This window comes from Papio anubis, chromosome 1 (genome assembly GCF_008728515.1).
Source record: "Papio anubis isolate 15944 chromosome 1, Panubis1.0, whole genome shotgun sequence".
NCBI classification, from domain to species: Eukaryota; Metazoa; Chordata; class Mammalia; order Primates; family Cercopithecidae; genus Papio; species Papio anubis.
In genome coordinates this window covers 12,557,318-12,579,493 of record NC_044976.1, presented here as the reverse complement: position 1 = coordinate 12,579,493, position 22,176 = coordinate 12,557,318, and the positions used below count along the sequence as shown (strand labels likewise).

The following is a 22,176-nucleotide window of genomic DNA, read 5'->3' as shown; positions in this document are numbered from 1 at the left end:
TGCCCTCTTTTTTGTTGTTGTTGTTGAGACCGAGTCTTGCTCTGTCGCCCAGGCTCGAGTGCAGTGGCGCGATCTCCGCTCACTGCAAGCTCCGCCGCCTCCCGGGTTCACACCATTCTCCTGCCTCAGCCTCCCTAGAAGCTGGGACTACAGGCGCCCGCCACCACGCTCGGCTAATTTTTTTGTATTTTTAGTAGAGGCGGGGTTTCACCGTGTTCGCCAGGATGGTCTCGATCTCCTGACCTCGTGATCCGCCCGCCTCGGCCTCCCAAAGTGCTGGGATTACAGGCGTGAGCCACCACGCCCGGCCAATTGTGCCCTCTTGAAAATAAGAACTACACTTGAATATTCCAACCAAATCTGGAGAGGGGTTGGCACAAGATAAGCAGGGTTGTCCCACAGGTAGACTAAGTAGGCAGTCACGTAACAGGTTGAGGCTCCTCAATCTCAAATCTCTATCCTTGCCAGACTCCCAAATTACACAAACTACTCCAGATTCACTCCTCTAGAAAGTGGTGGCCCGTGTCCCCCTCCCCTCCCTTCAGCTGCTCTGATTTCAGCGGGCTATGTTCCCTCAAGGGCCCATGCCCTCCTATCCCAAAATACTCTCATGCTGCTCCACAGAACTAAAAAGAAAGGGCAGCTGCCCTGTCTGGCACTCAGTGAAGCCTTCAAGAAAAACACTGCACTTTCCCAGAGCCTTTCCTCCTTCCAAATGCAAATAGATACTTTACAGACTGCCTCCCCCAAGGACTGGTGGGAGAGGATGGGTCTGGGGACACAGACAATGATGTGGAAAGGGCAAGTCTGACTGATGGGGGCACATCAAGGAAACTGGACCAGGGAGACAGAAGCCTCATGCAAAAGAGGAGGTAACAGTCCGGGGAACTGGAAAAGTCCTGGGAGATGAATTTAATACACTCCACAATCCTTCCAAAGGCAGAAGATGGTGTACAGAAGATGACAACCAGGTTTGCCACATTGAGTCAAATTCTGGATCCCGGGAGAGACTGAACTTGTCCCCTGGGGTAGCAGCGTGACTCTGTCCACAAGCTACAGTTGCTGGCAAGCCTTGCTCAATCTCCATTCCACTTGCTTGTTTGCCTCCATGTGTCCCCTGAAGTATTAAGGTTTGGTTGAAACTGATTAAGAAGCCCTAATGATCATCTGAAATGTCAAGTGCTCCTCCATTCTAATAATATGCATCTGGAATACTTCCCAGATGAGAGAAGACATGTTTCCCTTTGATTCAGAGTTGGAAGGATGACAGAGTGGAGGCCGTAATGATGATGAAAAGAAAGCCATAAGCCAGGTGACAACTTCCCGTCACCCAGGGAAGCCAGTAATAGGGAATCAACAAATTATGTGTGATGTTGGCATAGGCAGCATAAACAACAGTGATACCACCTACAACAAATGCTGTTAAAACACAGCCACCTGCTATGCCAAGCCTGGGCTCTTAGAGGACCCTTGGCTTATCTTTGATAAAACACAAACCTCTAGGTACCAGCATTCAAGGCTGTTACTCTGTGGAGATTAAGGAAACACACAGGTTGGCCTCAAAGTGCAACCATTTTTATTCCATTAAACAAAGAAAAAAAGAAATATACTACTATTGAATGGCATTATACCTGGTATAAAAACACCTTAGTCTTTCTTAGTTTGTGATCTTCTCATCAGGAGAGGTGTATTAGATTCCTGTGGCTGACACAAGGAAGTACCACAGACTGGGTGGCTGATACAACAGCAGTTTAGTCTTACAGTTCTGGAGGCTGGATGTTCAAAATCAAGAAGGTAGCAGGGTAGGTTCCTTTTAAAGGCTGTAAGGGATCCTCTGTCCCAGGCCATTCTCCCAGCTTCTGGTAGCCCCATGCATGTCTTGGCTTACAGATGCATCACTCCAATCCCTCATCTTTGTATTTCCAAGACGTGTCTTCACATTGTCTCACCTCTGTCCATAATTGTCTCTGTCTCCAAATTTCCCCTTTTTATAAAGACACCCGTGTATTAGTCTGTTTTCATACTGCTATAAAGAACTGCCCAAGCCTGGGTAATTTACAGAAGAAAGAGGTTAATTGACTCACAGTTCAGCATGACTGGGGAGCCTCAGGAAACTTACAATCATGGTGGAAGGCAAAGGGGAAGCAAGGCACCTTCTTCACAAGGCAGCAGGAAGGAGAAGTACAGGGGGACAAACTCCTTATAAAACCATCAGATCTTTTGAGAACTCACTCACTATCGTGAAAACAGCATGGGGGGACTGCCCCCATGATCCAGTCACCTTCATCTGGTCTCTCTTTCGACACATGGGGATTAGGGGGATTTGGGTGGGGACACAAAGCCTAACCATATCACATCAGTCATAATGGATTAGCACCCACTCTAATGGCCTTAACATGATTACCTCTGTAAAGACCCAATGTCCAACTAATGTCACATTCTTAGGTTCTAGGAGTTAGGACTTCAACATAGCTATTCTTGAAGATGCCATTCAACTTATAACAAAGGAATTATTTCTTTTTGATGCAGCTGGGAAATGCAGCGTAGGGCATCCATTTCCAAATTGTGTTCTGCATAACTGTGTTTTGTAGGGGTATTTCAAAGGTTCTGAAAATACTGATTCAAATTTGATTTGAAAATATATTTAAAAGTCATTACATACACTCAACTGTGGTACATGTCACTTATGAACACCAGTGTACAGCTTGTGCTTCCAGAACAAGTTTGTTCTTCTAGACCAGGAATAAAACTCTTTATGCCACCTCCATGTATATATTCAAGTTTCTTCTTAGTAGGTTATGGTTTTAAATGATTGTAGCTTTATACAGGTCTTTGAATTCAAGCTCTGTGCTTGACTGCACAAGTGTGCTTGACTGCACAAGTATAGAAATGAGTGGGTCCCTGGAGCTTAATTTCAAGTGACCAGACACCTCTGCTCGGGGACAGCTCCCACCCTGTCCTATGGCTAACCAAGTACGGAATATCAATGGGACAGTATTGTAAACAAAGGATGACATTTCCTATAAGGTTTGGGTACCCTATCATTCAAACTTCCTCAGGATGCAAGTGACAGAAGCCCAACTCAATCTAGTTTAAGTGAAAAGGGGATTTTCTTGCCTACCCCACAGAGTGTTTCTTTTTCCCTTTGTTCCCCACTGTATTAATTTCCCTGTGTAGTTTCCTCTATGTCTGTGTTTGGGGTACCATGAATTGGCTCAGGCCATGCATATTCCAACACTCTCTAGCCCACCTCCCTGAACTACAGAAAATGGAAAGCTAAAAATTCCCTTCAGTTACCTTTCCCAAGGTGGCCTAGGTTCTGCACCTAGGAGTAAGGTGCAGGTGGCCAATGAGACAGCCATGGCGGGAGAGGAGATTGGCTCCTTTAGCAAACTGGAGGCAGAAATACTTGGTTCTCTAGGAGAGCTCTGGAGGGAGTCCTAGCATTCTGTCCTTGGTGTCACAGATGCCACCCATCGCCTGGCTGTGTGAGGCGGCTGCTGTGCAGTTTCAACAATAGTCTTATGGATGGTTTGTCCTGGCTACTGTTATTTCTGGTTATGTAGTCTCTAAATCCAGTTCAAGACTTCTTAGAGATTCTGTAGGCTACCAAAATCTCTCTTAAAAAGTCCTTTCTAGCTAAATTACTTAGAGGGTATGCTGACGTCCGCTGTTAAAAACTATGATGGATAAAGCATAACTCCAAGGACCAGCAGAGACACTGATGACTCCCGGACGTGTTCCTTGAGCCCAGAACTCTCTCTGAGGCTGAAGACAGATAAAGGACTGTCTCTTAGACAACCACACCTAGACGTACCATGGGTCCCTAGATTTTCAATCTCCGAATCAAGCTTAGGACTTCCCCATTCAAGCCTGCTGATCCTTCTGTTTCCTTTATGAGGTGTTACTTAAACCATAATCTGAGGCTCATCCTAGACCCATCTCTCACTTTCACCTCCAAATTTCAATTAATGAAACTGCTACTTGCTAAACATTCCCTGAATATATTTTTTCCTGTTTAATCTTACTGCCCCACATTATAGTCCATTGCCAAAACAAACTGCCTCCTGTTCTCAGTCTCACCTCAGCCAATCCATTTTTCACTCTTCCTGCAGAGTAATCTTTCAAATAGCCAAATATAGCCATAACATAACTTTGCTTAAATGCATTAAACACACCCTTTTGCTTAAATGCATTAAATCCATCACCATTACTGTGGTTCTCAAACTGGATGAATGGTGTAAAACGAGGGGGCACATGCTGCAGAGACTGGCTAAAGCCTCATCAAATCTATTTTCCTCTTTCTCCTGAGAACATGACTAGACCACTTTCCAGCTCCCCTTTCGGTTATAGGGCTTGTTAAGTCAGACCTGATTTCAAATACTGGATATGCAATTGTGTCAGCTAGTTCTTGCTACGTAACAAAACACCTTGGAACTTTATTATTTCTTATAAGTGTGCAGATTAGTGGTTATGCTGTTCTGGGATGAGCCCAGCTGAAATCTGCTGGGCTTTCTCATACATTGTCACTTCAGTAGTGACAGGTTTGCTGGGAGCTGGCTGGTCTAGGAGGGTCTCAGCAGGATGACTCACCTGGGCTCCACGTGACCTCTCACCCTCCAGGCAGCTAGCTCAGGCTTGTTCTCATGGTAGACAGAGTTTCAAGAAAGAGCAGAAATATGCAAGGTATCTTGGTGTCTAGCCTCTAAACTGACCCACCCTTTTAACTGCATTGTTTTAGCCAAATAATTTGAAATATAGGACAGTTCAGATTCAAAGGGCAAGTAAATGCCTCTTATTGAGAAAGACTGCAAAGTCACATTGTAAAGAAAGAAAGAATGACAGCCATTTTTGCAATCAAACTAGCACAGGTATTCACTAGCCAGGTGACTTTAAATAAGTTTCCTCTTTGGGCCTCAGTTTCCTCACCTATAAAACAGGGAAAATCCCATGTGCCTCACAAAGTCACTGGGGGTATTAAATGAGATAATGGAGGTAAAATCCTTAGCAGAGTGTTTGGCATCTAGTAAGTACTCAGTAATCTTTCCCTACCTTTATTTTTCACATCACTCAGCAATGTGTACCACTGGGACTTCCAGGTTGTTGGTATAAGCTCAGGAAATATTTGTTGAGCAAATTAACCATGCACCTGCTGTAATGACCAGTTGAACTGATGTACTTTTAATGGTTCATCATGTTTCTAGCTGTGTCACAAGACTACACTTCTCACAGTTCATCACCAGCACATTTGAAGTCATTCTGCCCAAGCTTGATGTAGAAGCCTCCTAAATTATGTCCTCCAGCTATTCAGATAGTCTGTCCTCTGTGCACATACAAGGGCATAAGAACACAGTTCATGCCCTCTAAATAAACCAACTTACTAGAGCAGTCTTTCCAAAAGAGAAGGTCCATAAAACTTGCCTTAGGGCAGTTTAAACTCCCATTTCCAATGGATAAAAAATTGCCAAGAGTTATCCTAAGAAATCTTGGGCTGACTGGTTTGTGTGATAGACTGATTGTATTAATGGCCCATATTTTATAGCTCTTTGTGATATCTTCTCACACTCACTCTGGGCTCAGTGATGTGACTCGCTTTGGTCAATGGGAGAGCAGCAAACTTGATACAAACAGAGGCTGGGAAAGTGATTTCTTTGTCTACTTTTTCTTTTTATGAACCCCTATCACCACTATTCCGGAGTTAGCCTGCTAAGGAGGGTGAGAGAGGTGAGTCATTGCAGTTGAGGATATCTAAGATCAGCCGGGCACCAGTGCACAATGTACAAGGGCCACCAGTCAAGATGAGCCAAGCCTGTCCATATTAGCAGAATTACCCAGGCAATCCATAGACTCACAGGAAGTATATAAGTAGCTGTTGCTTAAAGCCACTGTTTGGGGATGGTTTTTTTAGGCAGCAGTCATGGATACAAAAATCTAAGCCATGATTCTCAGTATCAATTATATCATGAGCTCCTCTTTGTTTTGTACTTTTGGAGGAGAAAAATAAAAGAGGGATTAGACTCAGTAATCCAATACAAGAACATCCATTCTGAAAGCAAGTGTCTGGGCTACTAAGCTGGCCAAAGCAAATGACTTTGGTTCAACTCCCACAGGAATAAGTGAGTACTTAAAATAGCCAGGTCACCATCTCATTATTAAACTACTTTTAAGTGTGATTTATTCAGAGACAAGGAATGCAGGAACATGGGTTATTGGCTCGAGTTGGCACCAAGGAGTCTTACTGGCTGTACTCCCAGGTTCAACGTCAGATTTAAATGATGACACTTAGCAACACCGTGCCTCAATTTACCTGGCTACTCTTGTGAGACTGTTTGAGTTTAATATGAATGTGTATAAGGATTCCTGTTCTAAGTATAAGTTTTTTTAAGATTGTAATTATATGGCATACATTTGGCTCTCTATTATCTGACTAATGGATGGGAGCTACAACCTTAAAAAGATACCAAATAATGGATAAGGAAAAAGTCTGATATTGAACTCCATTGTGGTGGAAAAAAAATATTGGGAATGAAATTACTTTTCTAATTTTGTCTCATTCAGACTAACATTGGTTTACATTTCCTGAGTGCACGCCACCAGGGAAGAAATGCTTTGTCCATGGATAATCTATGGGTACATAATTGAAAATTGACTATTGGCTAGATTCTATGAGGCTGCTCTTCCGGTAAGTTACTGCAGCCATCACTTCCTCATTTTCTTGTTCAGAACAACTCTATACTTTCCTCGTTTTCCCTTCATCTATCCCACTCCTATGTCTCATGAAATTCAAACAACTCTTACCCTAGCCTTCTTTCGTGTGTGTCTCTATGTCCCCAGCATCGAGCTAGAAAAGCCTGAGATCCTGGGTCCTCTGTGGACACCAATAGGCAAAGGATTAAAGGATCCTCTGTTCCCAAGGGACCAGCTGGAATTGTTATATTCCCTAAATTAAATGTAAATTTCTGAAAAAATAATTTGCATAGATCTTCTGCAACATCTCAGGGGAGCTATTTCCAATTACCTCATGGGGTAATGCTTAACACACACAACTAAAGTACAAATATAAGCAATAAAGCATGAGACAAGACTTCTCTTTCTCCCTCTCCCTTACACACACTCACACTCCTCTCTCTCCATCCCCAGATCTAAGTTTATGTCACGTTCAAAGAGAATGTCTTTGAACTGTTATCTAAATGGGGTCCTGGTACAGTGTTTCTTTAAGACAAATATTAAAATTCAATATTATCTGTTTACTCCCATGTTTATAGTCAGTTGCCCCCAATGAAATCCAAGATCCCTGAGGGCAAGGATTACTTCTTTCATTTTCACTGGTGTTTCCCCCACAGGCTGGCAACATCCCCGGCATATAACAGATGCTCACTGGAAAAAGGAGAAAGTAAGTGAATGGATAATGAAGGTGTATCTGGAAAATCAATTATGATCAATTGTAGGGCTTCAAATAAAAGAATTCCAAAATCAAAAGAGTTCCATAAATAATTGAAAAGTTAGCCTCGGACCTAAAGTAGGGTTTCTCAATCTCGACACTACTAACATTTGAAGTTGGATAATTCTTTGCTGTGAGCAGCTCTCCTGTGCACCGTAGAAAGTTTAGCAACATCCTTGGCCTCTACCCACTGGATGCTAGGAGCACACTTGCCCCCTGCCAGTCACGACAACTGAAAATATCTCCAGACATTGCCAAATGTCACCTGGTGTGGGAGGGAAGCAAAATTGCTCTGCTTCCTTCTCATCTGGGAGCCACTCATCTAAAGGGTGATGGTGGGATTGGGCATTATTTTGGAAGCCAAGTATTTGCCAGCATCACAATAGACATCATGAAGAAAATGAGATATTTGAGGTAGGGGGGCTGTAATATATTTCATATTCTATTTAAATACTTTTGTAAACCACATTCTTCGAACCTGAACCTTTCTAGGAGTCCGAGAAGGTAGTGTGTAGCTTTAAGAATGTACTGACATATTAAAATTGTCAAAATGTTTTTAGTTATATGAGGTATTCTGTATCTGAAGCCAGGTTTTAATGTTCTTCTTTCTCAAAATCATATACCCCCTTTCTATCTATTTAATAACCCTCAGGAAGCAAATACTCCAAGTCACCATCTACAAGTAGGAAATCAATTACTCTTTCTTTGCGATGGGCTGGATGGAACCATGTAAAAAAGGCTATTTTATTAAAGCTTAATACCTAGTTTTCAAAATAGAGATAATAATACCCAATCTCCTGTCCCTCTCGTGGCTGAGAAGAAGAGAAAATGCTGGCAAAAGTACTTAGTAAACAGTAAAGTGATCTGCAAATATCAGCTAGGTCCTTCTTTGAGATTCCGCAGCCCCCATGTACGCTGTCGTCAGTATTTATCATGGAGCACTTCAACGTCCAGTTATCCATCTAATCCTGAACCCCTCTGGTGGGGGAGTGGAGGTAGGGGTAAAGTTCTGTCCCTCTCTGTCCCTAGAACTTAGAGCAGTGCCAAGCTGTGTACTGAGACCCAAGCATGAAGTCCACGCATGCAGCAGGCAGAGTAAACTAATTATTGCCTCCATCTGCAGCAGTGTCTGCCAGCATCTACTCCTCCTTCTTGTGGTAATAATACCAGTCTGCACTGCTCACAGTCATGGCGAGACCATCCATCAACAAGCCTACCTGCCCACAGTCAAAGACAGAAGGGCCCAGTGACCCATGACAGATCATTCAGACTCTTCCAAGAATTTGAATCCTGATCAAAGTGACACAGAGAAAGAAAATGGTTAGAGCCAAGTTGTCCCAACCACAGCACCCTGAAACAACTGCTTTTAAGTTTTTGACACCTAAATCTCTATAGCTACCCTCTCTCCTATCTTTTCTGAGATGTAATTCTTTATCTTTTCCTATGAGCTATCCCATGTGTTTCTATTAAGTGTTTCCCTGTTAATGTTTATCAGAGCTGGTCTCTGTTGCTGACAATCAGAGAATCCTAACTGAATCCTCACCCCAACCTTCCTTCCATGATTTTGTTAGTATGTCACATCCTGCTTGCTGTAACAGGAACCATCACTTATTAGACAAGCATAAATTCGATTTTATTATCATTTTAAATATTATTAAATTAATGACTCAGTATCAAAAAACGTAACATAAAAGCTCTAATATGTACAAAGTATTCGGTTGGTACAAAAGTAATTGAAGTTTTGCACCAATAAATTCCCGAATTGTCCTCTGGCACTATACAGATCCATGGAAGTTGTACCAATTTGATAGACACTATTCCATTCAAGCATCACTCACCCCAAGTAAGAGGTGCCCCTTTCCTTCAGAATACAATGAATGGAAATCCATCTTTTTTTGGAGTCTCATCTCCAACTCTACCTGTGTCTTAGCGCACCAAACACTGAAAGCAACTTTGCACTCTGAACATTTTGCTTTATGGATTTTACAAAGGTGACAGAGGTCTCAGGAGGGTCTAACTTTGTCTGTCAACTTAAAAAAACCCTAGACACAAGCTTAACAGAAAAACAGTATTACAATTTTATGTCTTATCCTCCATTTCTTCTAAACAGGAAGGGTGAGTGCAGAAATTCTGTAACTGATGGGATTGCATCTAAGCCTGGCAATGCCTGTGGCTTAAAGTTGATTTATCTAAAACACACACACACACACACACACACACACACACACACACACACACCTTTTAATGACCAAAACTATTGTAGCAGAATGGAAAGAGGGCTTGTGAGAGTTATGTAAAAAACTACAAGCTTTGGACTTGCTGATTTGATAGTTCTGCAACTAAGAATGGAAACTAAGCACTGCTTTTGCAAACTCACAGGGAAAGGATGCGTAATGGAGCACATGGATTATTTGAAGGGATGCGCTAAGACTCCTTTGAATAATCAGCTTATCATTGTAGCTTTTTAGTGAAGGGAACCAAATTCTTCAGCATCCATTTAAGTGTTTCTTTCTCCAATGACTTTTACAAGGTGGAAGCTGATGGGATGAGTAGACTTCAAGACATCCCGGGGTAATTTTCTTAGGAAGAAAGCTTTGCCTGTTTTCCCTGGGAAATGTCAGTTTCTTCCCTGCTTGCTAAGGAAGAGAACCCAGGGAGAGAGATCGCATTCTTTCTCCATCATGGTGTTACGTCCCAGAGGATAAGGAAAGCCCACACGTGCGGTACTATTCATAGCCGCAGCCAGCATCTGTGACCTTCTTAGGCCCAGGATTCTGCTGATGTCTCAGTTTGTACAAAGTGAGGGCAAGACATTCTCTAGGGCTAACAAGGTCACATTCGTGGGCATAACCCTGAAGCCAGCTGCAGCTAGAAAGCTCCAGATAACTGCACCAGTGAGAACCACAGAGGCCTACCTTGATCACGGTATCAACTTCAGAAAGAATCTGGAGGGATGGAAAGTGTTAGTAACAGGAGAATCAAATTAAAATGTACTTCTGTAATAGGTGTGAACTGCTCGGTTCCCAAAGCGTCCTTCCCAATGCAAGGTGATGTTGACTTTGGGGCGCTAACCCTCCCTATCTGCCAGGAACCTGAGCCAAGGGTTCCTCTGGTCCACGCTGCACTTCCCCATCTGAGGCCAGGGAGTGTCCAGACAGCTAAAATAGCTGATCATGTTCAATCGGCCCAGTTTTGCCAGAAACCAATTGGAAAGCATAATCATGTGGAAGAGTTTGCTAGACCGCTCTTTTAAAAAGAGAAAAGAAAAATGAAGCCACCCAAATCCTATGCAGTGTCTGATCCTGGCAGGGCTCCCGATCTGCCTCCTGGATGCCAGGTTTCCCTCCTGCTGCTGCTTCCGCTCTTGCTTGGCAAGGGGAAATATAGGCTTTTGGCAAATATGCTTTCCAGTTCCCCGAACACAAATAACAGAAAGACAGACAGACAAGGAAAGAACAAGAAAGGGAAGGAAGAGAAGGAAGTGAAAAACGCAGAACGTAATTCTACATCTCAGCTAAGATCTATTTTGCCAACCAAAAGAAGGGAAGGCGAGGGAGGGAGGAGGGGAATAGAGTTGAGAGAAGGAGAAGATAGGAGGGGAGGAGGAGAGATGCTGGGTGGGGTGGGGAGAAAAAGGGCAAAGGGAAAAGACAAAGAAAAGCAAAAAGAAAAGGGAAGAGGAAAAAAGGGCAGGAGGAAAAAAGGAGTTTGAAGAGTGAAGCAAATTTCATGTCTTTTCCAACGAACAATTGACTTTGTTCGAGATTTGTTTAGAGATGACAGTTGCGTGGTTTATTTTTATTCTGAAGGGTTTACTTTCATTCTTAGAGATGGACCTCTGAGAAGGGTATACCAATGATTCAGCCTCCCTTAAAGTAAGTTCTTCCTTTTAGTCCCAGCACAGGCCAAGTTTTAAGCAAAGAAGCTACCCACTTCCTGTCCAGACCCAGGCAGCAGCTCTGGGTCAGCAGAGCACAGACTGTCCCCCAGGCACCCTTTGTTCCTCGGCTGGCAGAAGGAAGCCCCTAGGTGCACAGAAAGTTCTCTGCCCTTTAGCACTCAGCCTCCAAGACGGGGACCTTCCTGCCAACAAACCGATCTTATTATTTTTCCAAGCATTTGTCTCCCCTTAATAAATAATGATATTAGGTCTTTGGGGGGAAAAGGGAGAGAACTGTCAATGAGAGATTTAATTTGCTATAATCAACCCCTCTTAGCATGCGGAGTCACACAGTACGAGTAAAAGAATTAATCTCTACCAGAAAGAATTGCCTCTTCGGTGTTATGAATCTAATCACTTAGGAGGCTGAGTCGGCATTTTGGGTTTAGACAGCGCTCTCAGGAATAAAAGCCACAAGATCAGGTTTCAAATGCGATCTGAATGGCGAACTCCATTGAATTTGGGGGCCTGCAAACTAAAAAGGAAATGGAATGCAAATAGAGGTGCTATGCCTCTTCAGACACCTCCATGCTCGAAACGTTTAGGGGATGAATACATAATTGCGGGCTTTCTGGGCTGCCCATGTGAGGTGCTCCCTTCGCGATTCCATTTTCCAGGATGGATTGTCAGGCCTGCCAATCATCTCTGGCTTCCCCATTATACTTGGGAGATGTGTTTGCTCTGTGCACATTGTTTTATAATCCTCAGAGGTGGAATTTCATAGTCCAGCAATGCTTTTGCCTTTGACATTCTCCTAAGCAGGATTTATTGCTTCCAAGACAGATGTGACTTGAATCGATTATGCCTTTTAAGCAGTCACTCTCAAGCAGCCTCCGGGTTCTGTGGAACACTTTTTGCCTGACTTCATTCGACTTGTAAGCTGATGTCAGAGTGTTTCATCATAATCTAATACTATTAAGGGCCCTGTGGGTATGGAACTGAGAGGGCTATTATACCAACCAAGTTCAAGGATGTGGTTACTACTCTTGAAAGACTTACATCCTGCAACACACAAACCTAAGAGATGTCTATTAATATCACAAAATGCAGACTGAACGAAAGGATGTTCAGATAAGTTATATCTACATTCTATCAGCCTCCCACTGTTGATGAACTTGGTGTATGAAAATGAGTACATTCATTTGTCTTTGGAATTGAGGGAAGAAGCACAGCTGGAAAGTAAGTGAAAAGTTAAAGCATGGATGGAAAATAAGTGAATTTGCCCCGAAAATGCCCAATAAAAATTCTTTTTTTAAAAAATGACAAATTTTTAGGTGCCTACTTCAAAACTCAAAATCACATATCATCCCCGGCCATCCCCAAAACGTTGGGATCCCTTGGCATTTTATAAGCTTGGCAACACTCATCTGAGATGGGAGTAGAATGGAGGACTGGGAGTATCAGGTGACATGATCCCAATTGACTTCAGCAAGGAACGGAGGATCATAACCAAAACACTGTCTCAAAAAGTTAGCAGTTTTGGAAGAAAACCAATCAGAGTGGTATACTAAACTAATCACAACCCACTTCATTCTTTGTTAGTTTAAAAGACAGAAGCAAGGAATCTTGGAATGTTAGGAGGCAAAAGAAACAATGGGGTTTCCACACGACGTTTCTACCTGACCCAGGTAGACACCCACCTTCAGGAAAGAGGAAGAAGATGTAACCCACCTTCCTTTTTAGCATATGACTTAGGAGAATATCCACCATATCCTGCTCCATTTTATCTGGCCATTTAAGGGAGAGCATTCTAGCAGTCACTGATTTGGGATCAGGAGAGAATATGATAGGAAAATATTCCCACACGATGACCACATGATAGCGGGTAGTTTAATCTCATTAAATAAAAAAGGGAAAATTCACTGTCAACACCACGAAGGATGAATTAGGCATTTGGTGGGAGCAAACATTTCCGGAATATTTAACATTTTCGAAATCCAGTTCTAGGCACTAGTAAGCTCAGATGTGAAGGAGAGGAAAAATATGCACTTTTTTTAATACCTCAGATTTTGCAAACTGGAGTTTACACACAATGCCTTTTGGGATTCAGTTAGGCAGTTCCCTTGACTGAGGTGTTGGCTCCAGGACTGGGACCAGGCATTTGGAGGAAAGCTAATCCTTTCAAGAACAATTTGCTCTCTTTTATTCAGTAAATTGTTCTAAATTTCCCTTTTTTCTGAGTTTCAAAATTGGCTGTTGTAGCTTCAGAATCCTTCCTTTTTCCACCAGACAGGCTGGGGGAGAGGAGAAGCTGAATGGGCTGTTGATAATGAAGGAAAGCAGGAGAACCGTGAATAGGAATGAAAGGCTTTGCATAATTCGGGCCATCTCAACAGAGGGCCTCAAAAAATCCCATGGGGCGGCTTCAGGCATTGACAGGTGAGAGATGCACAAAGGCACAGCCAGTTAAAGCCTTATTGGTACAAGACCCAGGCTTCAGGATTGATTTTAAAAATAAAACATAAACCACCACCAGGGTAGAAACAAAAGCAAAGAAACCACAGTTCAAAATCTCTGCTACAGAGCAGAATGCAAGAAACCACCAACCATTCTGACCTCACCAATGCTGAACGGAAAACAAGCTCAGGAAGAAAGCCCCAGGGCAAATGAACGCGAAAATCACCAAACCCACAGAACGTTTCCTGAAACATTTCCCGACACTGAAGAGGTAGGAATGACAATTAGATCTAGTTCGGTTTGGCTTTCCTAACATAGAAAACTATCAGTTCTCTTAAAACACCTGCTGTTTGTCTATCAACATGTCTGAAGAGACCCACCAACAAAGCCAGGAGTAGAGAGATTACTTTTAAATATTTCGATAAAATAGTACACAAGGAGAAACCTTGAATAACATCTCAACAATAGCCTACAATGAGCTAAATACCTTCTGTAATAAATTCAGTGCTAGCAAAACCAGTGCTGATGCACTTACTGGGCGGGGGGGGGGGGGGGGGGGGCCGTACGGCAAATGCACCAAAATATTCATTACTTACTCAGTAATGTTGTTTGGGACAAGTATTTGCTCTACTCCAAAGTCTTTGCCAGCTTTGATGCCTGCCAAGTTTATATGTAAATGCATTTTCACTTTTCCAAGGCTAATGGGAGATCTGTTAAATTCTCAGAGACAACAAATATACTCTTCTTAAGCTGTATTACTTTGACTTTTTAAAAAGCTATTTTAATACTAAATCCCAAATAAGATATAATCAGAAATCCAATACTCAACCTATCCAATCTGTTATATCGGAAAAACGGGTTTCGATAGGTACGGTAGTTGAACATTTCTGGACAGCTTATGCCAAAAAGAAAAAAAGATTCCACCTGCTCCATAGGGAATTTCTGTATTGATCTTTGTACCTGAGCATCCATTAAGAGGTGCCTCATCAATATCATGGAACTCTTCAGAGTCTCCTTCTCAGTGGGTAGAAAAGGGTCTTTGTCCTCCTCCAGTGCCTTCGACTTGGTGACAATAAAATGGGAAATCTGGTCATTGAGGGTGTGCAATGATTGCACAGCTGTGGAAAGAAAGAGAAGGAAAAGTAGAGTCACAACTGGTAACTTTCAAAGAGAAATTGACTAGCAATTTTGAAGGGAAAAGTAAGGGTGTACATACAAAGTCTAAGCCAGGCAGGGATCTAGAACCTGACACATCTATAAATTCCATTAACAAACGTGTTCAGTAACTAACAAACACTTATTGAACACCATTCAAATGCCAAGCCTATATAGAGTGCTTGGGGATACACTTGTGAGCAAAGGCTGACGTGGTACCTACCCTCATGGAGTATCTAGTGCTGTTGGGGAAACTTTAAAAAAAAATCAAGGTGGCAAATAGGTACATGAATATGACTTTGTGGTAAGTGTTTATACACTGCAAAGATTAACAGGGCATGAGGGGACAGCCCTAGACTAGATTTACATTTATAGTAATATAGTTGGCTATTGTACCTCTAAGCAGATGGCCTCTGTCACTAAAGTTTATGAAGGGACAGTGGCCATGTTTTCCAATCAGTGCCACATGTGGGCTGAAAGGATTATTATTTCTCTGTAATTCCCATAGCACTTACCATCTGACGTGTTATAGATTTTAAGATTTTACTTATTATGCTTGTTGCCTCTTTCTCTATTTTCTCTACAATGGACTTGATCACAGCAAAGAGGCTTCTTTTAATCTCTTCACTTACTGTCGTATCCCCAAAAACTAGAACAGCACCTACCAAATATAAGGTGCTTAATAAATATTGTTGAATTAATTCCTTATATCTCTGTGAATTAATATTTCCTTCCTATGGAATTTCTATCATTTTCAGGTAAATCTATCCTTTCAAACACCAAATAAGTAGATTCTAGGCATTCTCCATAAAGTCATTGCATTTACCACAATTATGAAGAGAAAAATGTAATTATCAAGGAGCCAATATACAATAGAGGGACTTTGAAGACTTCTGGCTTGGCCATGAGGGTCCAGATTATCCTCTTGCTGTAAATAACTATAAAACTGAACACTATGTTAGAATCAACTATTTTTAGACATTGAACAACACGGGATTGTGATCCTTGAGAAAATAGGAAAAAGTAAGTTGAGTCCTAATATCTCCATGCATTCTGCAATGAGAGAATTTCCAGACTCCAGCATAGGAAAGAGAAAATCAAAGAGAGCCCCGCAATGTCACTGAATTAAGGAGCTGGAGATTAGGAAGACTAAGTGAGCTAGGATTTCCAGGACAAAGTTCTAAAAGAGCAGGAGGGCTACACCTAGATCTCCAGAGGTCTGCAAAGGGGTTGCCTTTGAGTTGTCGGCTGAATATCAATCCTGTGTCTGGGCAGGATAAAACTCTACATGACCAGGCAAGAAAAACTTGCAGGAGAGAACAGTTACAGGGGAGCTGCAGGCCAAATAATTCCAGAGATCACGTGTCCATAAATTGTTGACATGCACACCAGCCAAAGAGGAAGAATTTGGGTGGAATACAGGACACATTCATTAGAGACTCAAGAAGGGCCAGGGTTTAGAAATTAAGCAAAATGATTCCTAGAATAAAGGCTATTCCAGGCCCATCCAAAAAGAGCTTATAAGTAAGCCTTGAAAGAGTTGAACTAATCTGCAAGTAACTAAAATACCTGCCAAAAAATTAGCATTTCTACAGAAGTGTAACAAAATATAGTACCCCAAAATGTAAAATTCATAATGCTTATGATTCCATAAAAAATTACCAGACATACAAAAAAGCAAGAAAATGTGACTAATAGCTTGGAGAAAAATCAGTATACAGAAACAAACCCAGAAATAACAGAAGTGATAGTATTAGCAAACATGGCTATTCAGACAGCTACTAAAAATATACTTTGCTTGTTCCAGGTTGTAAAATAAAACATGACTATAATAAAGAGAAAAGTAGAATATTTAAATCAGAACCAAATGGAACCTCTAGGGATGAAAAATGCAATATCTGAAATGGAATTCTCCTTGGATGAGATTAATAGCAGATTAGACGACACAGAAGAAAAGATCAGTGAACCTGAAATCATAGCAATAAAATTACCCAAAATAAATTAGTGACAATGTAAGGCTGTAAAGCTAATGTATATCTAATTGGAGTCTCGCTGGCAGAGGTGGGGAGGACAGGGAAACAGAAACAGTAGTTGAAGAACTAAAATTATATTAGTCTGTTCTCACACTGCCATGAAGAAATACCGGAGACTGGGTAATTTATAAAGGAAAGAGGTTTAATTGACTCACAGTTCCGCATGGCTGGGGAGGCCTCAGGAAACTTACAATCATGGCAGAAGGCACCTCTTCACAGGGCGGCAGGAGAGAGAATGAGTGCCACCAGGGGAAATACCGGATGCTTAGAAAACCATCAGATCTCCTGAGACTCACTCATTATCATAAGAACAGCATGGAGGTAACCGCCCCCATAACCAAATTACCTCCCACAGGGTCCCTCCTACGACACGTGGAGATTATGGGAACTACAATTCAAGATGATATTTGTGTGAGGACACAGCCAAACCCTATCAAAAATGAACAATTTTTCCCATATTTGATAAAAACTATAAACCTACAAGAATCTCAATAAATTCTAAGCAGGATGAACACAGACAAGGTTGCAACAAGGCATATTATAATCAAATTACTAAACACACACACACACACACACACACACACACACAATGAAAATAAGAAAATCTTAAAATCAACCAGAGAAAAAAGCCATGTTACATTTAGGGACCAAAAAACAATGTCAGGCTTCTAATCGGAATCTATGCAAACCAGGAGACAAAAAAGTGACATTTCGAAAGTACTGAAAGCAAAAAAACTTGCCAACCGAAATTGCCAATGTACAGTTCTATAACCAACAATATCTTTCAAAAACGAAGATGACTTTTTTAGATAAACAAAAGCTGAGAGAACTCATCACTAGCAGATTTGCACTAAAAGAAATGTTAAAGAAATGTCTTGAGGCAGAAGGAAAAGGACATTAGGTAGAAACTTCTATTTACAAAAATCAAAAAAGAATGCTTGCAAAGAGAAATGTGTGAGTAGCATAAACATGTTTTCTTTCTCATCTTTTAATTCATTTAAATGATAATTGATGGTTTAAAGCAACAACAATAATATCCTGTGGGGTTGATAACATACATAGAGCAAAATATATGACAATAACAGCACGAAGAATAAGCAGGTGCCAATGGAAGCATATTGTCCTTTATTTATTTATTTATTTATTTATTTATTTATTTTTGAGATGGAGTCTTATTCTGTCACCCAGGCTGGGTACAGTGGCCTGATCTCAGCTCACTGCAACCTCCGCCTCCCGGGTCCAAGTGATTCTTCTGCCTCAGCTTCCTGAGTAGCTGGGACTACAGGCACGCACCACCACGTCTGGCTAATTTTTGTATTTTTAGTAGAGACAGTGTTTCACCATATTGGCCAGGCTGGTCTCGAACTCCTGACTTCGTGACCTGCCCGCCTCAGCCTCCCAAAGTGCTGGGATTACAGGCGTGAGCCACTGCGCCCGGCCTAAGGTTCAGATCTTATACGTAAAGTGGTATAATATTATTCGAAGGTAGACTGTGTTAAAGATGGATATTGTAAATCCTCGATTAATCCCTAAAAAAATTAAACAAATAATAAATAAATAGAAGATGGGTTTTGAATCATGGAGAATCAAACCTGGAGGACTGAGCATAGAATGGCAACTATAGGCCATAGGGTAAGGGAGAATACCAGATATGACATTAGAGCTATGCTTCGTTGCATGGGAAGACTCCACAATCCTTTCCTGGGCTAGAGAAGAGCTTGGCTAAAACAGAGAAGGATGGACTGGAAAGAATGTGGCCTGATTCTTGCTTAGCCTGAATTCCCATTCTCCACTGGAGGTGGTTAGAAACACGCAGACAGATTTGGGGATCTGAAAACAGAAGTAAACATGAGATCCCTAACATCTCATACCCTGCCCTGGGCAGCTGTGGCAGCTGATATTGGAGTGGAAATGGTGACCCTGTGACATTTTAAGTTAGAATCTGAGACAGCCCTACCACCCTACACTCTCATTGCTTCACTGCCAGTCTTGCATACTGTTGAGCAACTGGGAATGATGATATCTCAACCTAGTCCAGAAATGGCCAGAGAGAGATTCATGGACAAGATATACATCCCAGGACAAGATAATACATAAGCCCTCTGAGAACCGAAGGAGAAAGGAAAGAGAAAGGGTAGGGGGAATTTATTTGATTTACTCAGAAGATACTCACTTTTAAACCAGAAGCGACTGAGTTATCCTAAGTGGAAATATGTGCTCCAGATCTAAATTGAGTTCCACCATACAAAGTTAAAAACAATACCACCTGACTTTTAAGCATTGTGACTATACATTTTAAACTTCTGTGTATATCCCCTGTACGTTATCTGTAAACACGAAGGTTAGGACACGCTGAGCCATGAGGAGAAGAGCTGGCAAGGGCATCGAAATAACCTACCTGTGGTCTACGACCAATCTTTCCTCAATTGATGCCTTATTTTCCTCCACCATCCTGCCTTCCCTTCCCCAAACTCCCAATACACAGACTCGATCTTCTTAGCAAGCCTTCTTCCCAAATCTTTCTGAGAGTACCCCGGTTCCCAAGTCCTTTGCTTATACATACACAGACATTACTAGTAACAAAACTCCTTATGCCAGTTCTTGGAAGAGAGGAGTTACTGTCCTTGCTTTTCACTCTAAGTAGGCTAGTGGATTTGGGGTTCTCAAAATGCATTTATTACAACTTGTTTTTTTCTTTTGCATACATAGATTGCTCACATACAGTACAACTCGTTCTATCCTTGTTCCAGAAAATTGAGGCTTAATCACCAAAACGTGCCCTAAGTTTTGCTTTGTTAACTCCTTCAATTTGTCTTTTATGTTTAGAACAAAGCAAAGAACAGAGAAATTTCATGAGAGAACTTATCACATTGTACTGTAATTGCTTAAGAATCCATCCGTGGGCTCACGCCTGTAATCCCAGCACTTTGGGAGGCCGAGGCGGGTGGATCATGAGGTCAGGAGATCAAGACCATCCTGGCTAACACAGTGAAACCCCATCTCTACTAAAAATACAAAAATACAAAAATTTAGCCAGGCATGGTGGTGGGTGCCTGTAGTCCCAGCTACTTGGGAGGCTGAGGCAGGAGAATGGGTGAACCCGGCAGGCAGAGCTTGCAGTGAGCTGAGATCGCGCCACTGCACTCCAGCCTGGGTGACAGAGCGAGACTCCATCTCAAAAGAAAAAAAAAGAATCCATCCGTGGTAGATTGAATTATTGGTTCAAAAACTGCCCCTCTCTAAACCAGTGCCTACAGAGTCCTCCCTAGTGACCCTCCCGTGGGAGAAACATTCTTCCTACCTTCACTGACGTTAGGTTTTGCCATATGACTTGCTTTGGCTAATTAAACATGAGCAGACACCAGCTAGACCATGCCCAAGCTGAATCGTTAAGAAACATCATGTGACCCCTACTTACCCCTCAGTTTTCCCACCTGTACAGAGTTGCTCTGAGAATTAGAGACAGACTGTATAAAGCACGTCACAGTACCTGCCACATAAGCATGTAAAAAAATGTTAACTATTAGATTATCATTCCAGTTTGTACCTCAAATCTTTAACGTGCTGATATTAACTAATTGTGCTGTTTATAATTGAGATTATTTTTTTAACTCCTTATGATATAAATGAGCCAAAGATGGCCTCTATATATCGGCCCCTTGGTTATTTATTTCTTCTTTGCAGGCTCACCCCTGCTAGCTCACAAGCCCACCAGAAACAAACTGAAATTTTTCCACATCTAATTGCTTTAAACATAGCTCAAATAAGCATATGTTTAGCCATTTAGAGCCTGTCTGCCTTGTATAATCTGCAAAGCTGCTCCCAACACCTGTTAGCCATAGATAGGCTAAGCCCTGAGCCATAAAGACCCCAAACATCTGCCCTCATCTGTCCTGGAGGCTCTCAAGGTGCTACTGAGCAACATCGTGTTGACACGTAAGTTCCCTCTCTACTCCCCATTTCCCTGGGGTTGTCTTGCCCTCCGCCCTCCTTTCCTTCTGAGTGTGGACCTCTTGCACCTTTGGACAGTCTCCCGCTATGGGGAACTTCCCTTCTTGCAAGCCTGTCAAAGCATTTCCCAATAAAGTTTGTGTGTGCTACCACCACCTTTTCGCCAGCCCCCAAATCCTGTGACCTCCCTATACCACCCACTTGTCTATTCAATGTGTACCCCCAGTTACAACTTGTTCAGGGCTCGAACTCATTGAAAACATAATTAATGCAAGTCGAATATGTGGAAGTCATGATATCGAAGAGGAATGCCTTTTCCCGCTTGTTTCTATATACAGACCAAATCTTCAAGGCTGATCGCCCTGTGTTAGGTTGTGTAATGGACATTTTATGTTTCTGTCTGGTTAGCATCTATTTCCCTCTTCTTCTAATAAAAGCAGCTCTCCTCATTTTGGAGCAACATTCTTCCCATGTGTGGTTTATTTAGGGCTGATTCCACTCCCAAGTCCCAGAGGTGGGCACATGGTCCAGGCCTGGCCAATCCAAGCATTTCATCTCTTTGGCAACAGTGGTTGGTTCAGCACAGGACATGTGAACCAAATGCAGCCAAACAGATTTACTCTCAGGACTATTTGAGAGAACTATTGAGAAAGAGATAGGCTCCTCAAGTTGGGCGGGGGACTGCAAAGCCCACCAGCTGTTCCACATTTATAACAATTTACCAACCCCAACGGTAAAAGAGAGGCTAGCTATCTCTTTCTCAATAGTTCTGGCAAATAGTCCTGGGATTCAATCCGCTTGGCTGTGTGGCCTCTTTTTCAATTGGGATTGGTAAACTGGTAGAACCGTGGAGCAGCTGGCGGGCTTTGTAGTCATCACTCGAGGAACTCTTGCCTGAGAATAAAACCAATTGAGTAAATGGAGGTAAGTGGAGCTGAGAGACAGGGAAAGTGGTCCTTGAAGACATCATTGTAGCGCAGGATTCAGCCACGGACTTCTCAGTTAAGTAGGTCAGTAAATGCCCTTCTTTTCTTTAGCCCATCTGAGTTAGGTTTCTATCATTTGCAATCAGGAAGTCCTGATTACTATAAAGATGCTTGTACTCTTTCTGCACTGCAATAGTTATTGGTGTGGTTATTTCTTGAATGTCTGCCTCCCTCTGTTGTACATTAAAGATAATCTTAAATATTTTGCTACTCCTCCTCTTGAGAAATAGGGTCAAAATCCCCTCCTCGTGAGTCTGGCTGGCCTTAGTGACA

At 42.1% G+C, this 22,176-nt stretch overlaps 1 protein-coding gene across 2 annotated transcripts in view; it reads right to left on the bottom strand.

The window, feature by feature from the left end:
- Window positions 1-22,176, bottom strand: part of KAZN (kazrin, periplakin interacting protein) — a 1,237,957-nt gene that overhangs the window by 940,216 nt on the left and 275,565 nt on the right. For both annotated transcript variants that reach the window (XM_003891151.5, XM_031669652.1), the window contains exon 2: window positions 14,739-14,896. In XM_003891151.5, the coding sequence (XP_003891200.2) occupies window positions 14,739-14,896 (158 nt within the window). The remainder of the gene's footprint in view (window positions 1-14,738; window positions 14,897-22,176) is intronic.